Here is a 4015-nt window from a genome sequence, read left to right as displayed (position 1 = left end):
TATATTAGTTAACATGTGATCTAGTTTCCCAGATTTGAGAAGCACATTATGTCCTTTTCAAGAGTTTTACAATACTAATTGTTTTTAATTGGATAAAATTGTCAGATCCATCATAATATTTAATATTAAATGAGCTAAATAGTTTGTAGTCTTAAGTCCTGAATTTGCAGTAGTAACATTTTTACTACTTAGTTTCATAAGAATCATTTCCTATTTGTGTAAAATAAAGATGGTTATGATTTTTAATTCACAATATATAACCAGACTAAAAATGTAGGGCTATGATATGATGTCAGTTCTGTTTGAGACCTGTTACTTGCCTTAAACGCTGTAAAACTTACATAGACCACTTTTTTTTCTAAAGTGCAACAAGGATGAATAGAATGGGCCCAGGTATGCAAGTTAATGATTCTGCATGATACAGCACCTGTTGTGGGATCTTTTAATCAAAACTTTGTCCTTTTGTGGAGCACTGTTATGAGAGGGGATTTTGATTTTAATTTCCAAAGAAATCATGCCTACTTTTCACCTTTGCTTTCTAACTGAAAGCAAATGGCTGCTGCTGCTGCCTAACTCTTGTCATGCTCAGGACCATCCCAGCATTGCATGCGGTTGACTATCATCCTCTCTCTACCTCCGTCCATCTGATAGGTTCCAGTGATCTCTCTTTCAGTAGTCCCCCTCGACTTGAGTTCCTCTTGTTCATTTACCTCTCATTAGGTTTTCTTTCTTTCTCTAAGACATTGTGTGAGAGGTCAGTGTGTCTGCACATTGTTCCTACATGTAGATTATCAAAATGTATTTGTTTCACTTAACGTTCAATTCAAATAAGGTATTTGGAAAATAATAAAATCTGATTTAATGATTTGTTTCCATGTCGTTCAATCAAATTCTATAAAATTACAATAACGAACTGTAATAAAATTGCATATTTAATATAATTATATTTACTACGTTGTTATTCTTATTAACTATTATTATGTTTGACATTTAAATACAAATAATTGCATCGCACAAACATGCATATCATACAATATTTGTTCAAATAAAAAGTGTCGACTAATTTTCTACTGTTCAATAAATATAGAATTTAACATTTTAACAAATGGGAAACTGCCACTTGTGTCAATCTCCAGATTGGTTGATTAACCAGCCTGGCCAATATCTCTATGCGATATGCATTGGTGGCTTTTCTCATATTCGCCACTTTGCGTTGTGCCTAAAAACATCTTTTTAAGTAAAATTATAGTATTTTACGACCTCTCGTGGCTTATGGCTGCATTAATGCAAAAACGTAGATTTGGTAAATCGTTAAAAGTTCCCCACTCAAACCAGGCGAAAGTGGTTTCACGTTCCGCTCTCAGCCCAAATTCACCTCAAATATCCGTGAGAGAGGGGAGCCATGATGAGAGTCCCTGTGCTGCTGAAATTGGCTCTTTTAACCCTTGCGGAGCCAGAGGATGTCTCGGGGCGATGTAAGTGCCAGCATCAGTAGTAAACTCAGGGGAACGGAGCGAGGTGGCTGACTCCTTGCACCACCTCAGGCACAGCTCCACTTACATCAAACGACTGCGCCGTGACACTCTCCCCCCGCGGCTCGTCGCAGCCTGACACTCCAAGGTGTGCAGCACATTTCAAGTTGGAGGAATAGTTGGAAATGTTGGAGTGCTGGAAAATGACACTGCCTAGGAGAACGCGAATGTGATGGGGAAGGATGCCGGCCTAACGCCTGGTTTAAGTGCTCATAGGACACAATTCCAAATTAAACGCCTGATTTCGTGATCTTGTGATAACGTGCTCAAATACACAGCATGATACAGTCATTCCTATTTGGCTGTAAATGCTTTTACATACCGTACATTTTGCTGCCTCATGAAATCAGTAATAGGTCCAACAATGTGTGTTTCACCCTGTGTCTTTCTGAATGTGAATTCAAGTTCATGTACTGTATAGAGAGAGAAAGAGAGTGTGGGATTCTTCTTTTTTTTTTTTCTTTGTAGAGATGCATGACCCTGCTTTAAACAGCTGATATTAATGCTGTGTTTCTCGTCTTCTGCTTCTCTCCCACCCGGCTGTCTCACAGAAAAGAGATGGTTTACAGATGAAGCAGAAAACGCATACCCAAGGAACATTCAAATCAAGCCCATGAGCACTCACATGGCCAACCAAATCAATCAGTACAAATCCACTAGCAGTCTGATTCCACCTATCCGAGAAGTCGAAGATGAATGCTGAACGAATCCTTTACCATTACGGAGGGACTTGGGTCATCCTGCTGTAAAAGACGAGCGCTAATCGCGAAACCATGACTGTGATGATGGCGACACATTGTTCTTCCCTTGTTCGACTCGAGGGTTTGAAGCGATTGAGAACTGGAAGGGACTTCCTATGTGTATACCTTTAATGTTACTTCCATACTTTTATATATGTATACATAGTGATGTACATAATGACAATCAAGTAAGGATTGTACAGCCCCCAGCATTTTTTGAAATTGTTAACAGGCAAACAAAGAAAAAAGTACTTCCTGTGATTCATTGCAATATATTTCACCTCTGCCGTGACCTGACTCCATGCAGAGCGCGCTATAATGGAGGATGAGGGTCACCGTCGTTCACTTCATCCAAACACTACCCAAAGATCAGCCCCGCCGATTGAGTTGCGTATCCGTTGTCTGTTTCGTTTCGCACTACCACATAACTCGAGCACTGCTCGCAGAAGAGTCAAAGCTTTCCCTCGGTTCTCCTCTGAGTTTGGGGCTGACGTCACAGGCTGTTAACTGAATGGTTTTGTTCAGGGAAACGAGTGCTTGCGTGACTGTTTTTGTGCATGGTGTGTGCCGAAGGCTGCCTGAAGTAACCTGAACGTGTGGCTCAGGAAAGGATGCCCATTTCCATCCCTACAGACCGTTTAGGCACGTATACACATGGAAATGTTTGCTGTACCTAATGCAAATGGCCGTCCCCAACGTAGCTCTTTGGAATTGGCAATACATTGAGGATATGCACTACTTCTGTTGATGTCTTTCCATCATCCATGACTGCTGGTGTGGGAAAACTGTCTGTGATCGAGGCTTATAACATGTTTGTTTGCGTCTGTGGCTCTGCTATTAATACGACTGAATTGAACACTACTGTAACCTGCTGATAATTCAACAATGATTGAGCTTTAATGCTGAGAAAATTAATAAAATATACAATTGAAAATGCCACATATTGCGAAAAGTGGGCATCAATGGTTCCTCCTTTGGGTGTAGCCACTGCCTGACACCGGGTTGGCACAGGGGCAGAAAAGTGCTTGGATGTTCCCTGTGACCAACCGTGATGCCTTAAACTCTAAGCTCAATCATAATGTTCAATTATCAGCCAAAGATGTAACTGGTGGATGACTCTTGCTGTGGTCTGAATAGATTTGAACGTCACTCACTTCTATCAAGGCAACACGGCTATGTTGTACCTTTAAGTAGAACGTATATTGATACAAATGCTTCACAGACCTTTGAACTTTGATTCAAGTGCTCTGTCAGATTTATACATAAGTACATACTTATTTTTTATCCATGAGCGTAATCATTTTGTACTTATTTTTATACATATCAGAGAACTTTATTTCTAAATGTATCTTAAAGATATCTTAATAGCTACAGTGCAGAGCGATTCAGTTTCTTCAGTTTTACCCCTGACAACACAACATATCACGTAACATCAAAAAGGTACAATTTCAGCTTGCCATCTGGAGTGCTCTTTGATACTCACACGGGCTGCCTTGAAGGACCTCGAGCTCTACTACTAAAACGGCATATATGCTTTCATTTTCATAAGCTAACAGAGATGAAAACCAATATTAAATGACTGATGACACTTTTCTGTAATTCCAGGTAAAGTGATGTTGATCCTCAGATAGACATGAACTCAGAGATGCACGTGATGAGGAGGGGCTCTGCTCTTTCTGTAATGAGTTAGAGTGATGTTTGACCTAAATTAGGTCTTGGTAAAAAAAAAAGCGTGCAGAAGTA

The 4015-nt window shown here is 40.0% G+C and overlaps 1 protein-coding gene across 12 annotated transcripts in view; it reads left to right on the top strand.

Annotated features, from left to right (window-relative positions):
• The window catches only part of LOC107747466 (calcium-activated potassium channel subunit alpha-1), a 261309-nt gene extending 258796 nt beyond the window's left edge, over nt 1-2513 (top strand). For 9 of the 12 annotated variants that reach the window (XM_016561980.1, XM_016561979.1, XM_016561987.1 and 6 more), the window contains 2 exons: nt 365-393; nt 2084-2513. In XM_016561980.1, the coding sequence (XP_016417466.1) occupies nt 365-393; nt 2084-2235 (181 nt within the window). In that variant the 3' untranslated portion in view covers nt 2236-2513. The remainder of the gene's footprint in view (nt 1-364; nt 394-2083) is intronic. The other 3 variants (XM_016561989.1, XM_016561985.1, XM_016561982.1) reach the window with 1 other exon arrangement.
• The last annotated feature ends 1502 nt before the right edge of the window (nt 2514-4015 follow it).

Source organism: Sinocyclocheilus rhinocerous, unplaced genomic scaffold, assembly GCF_001515625.1.
Source record: "Sinocyclocheilus rhinocerous isolate Xijiao unplaced genomic scaffold, SAMN03320098_v1.1 scaffold2664, whole genome shotgun sequence".
Lineage (NCBI taxonomy): Eukaryota > Metazoa > Chordata > Actinopteri > Cypriniformes > Cyprinidae > Sinocyclocheilus > Sinocyclocheilus rhinocerous.
Note: the sequence above shows the minus strand (reverse complement) of the source record. Positions and strands in the feature narration are given on the sequence as shown.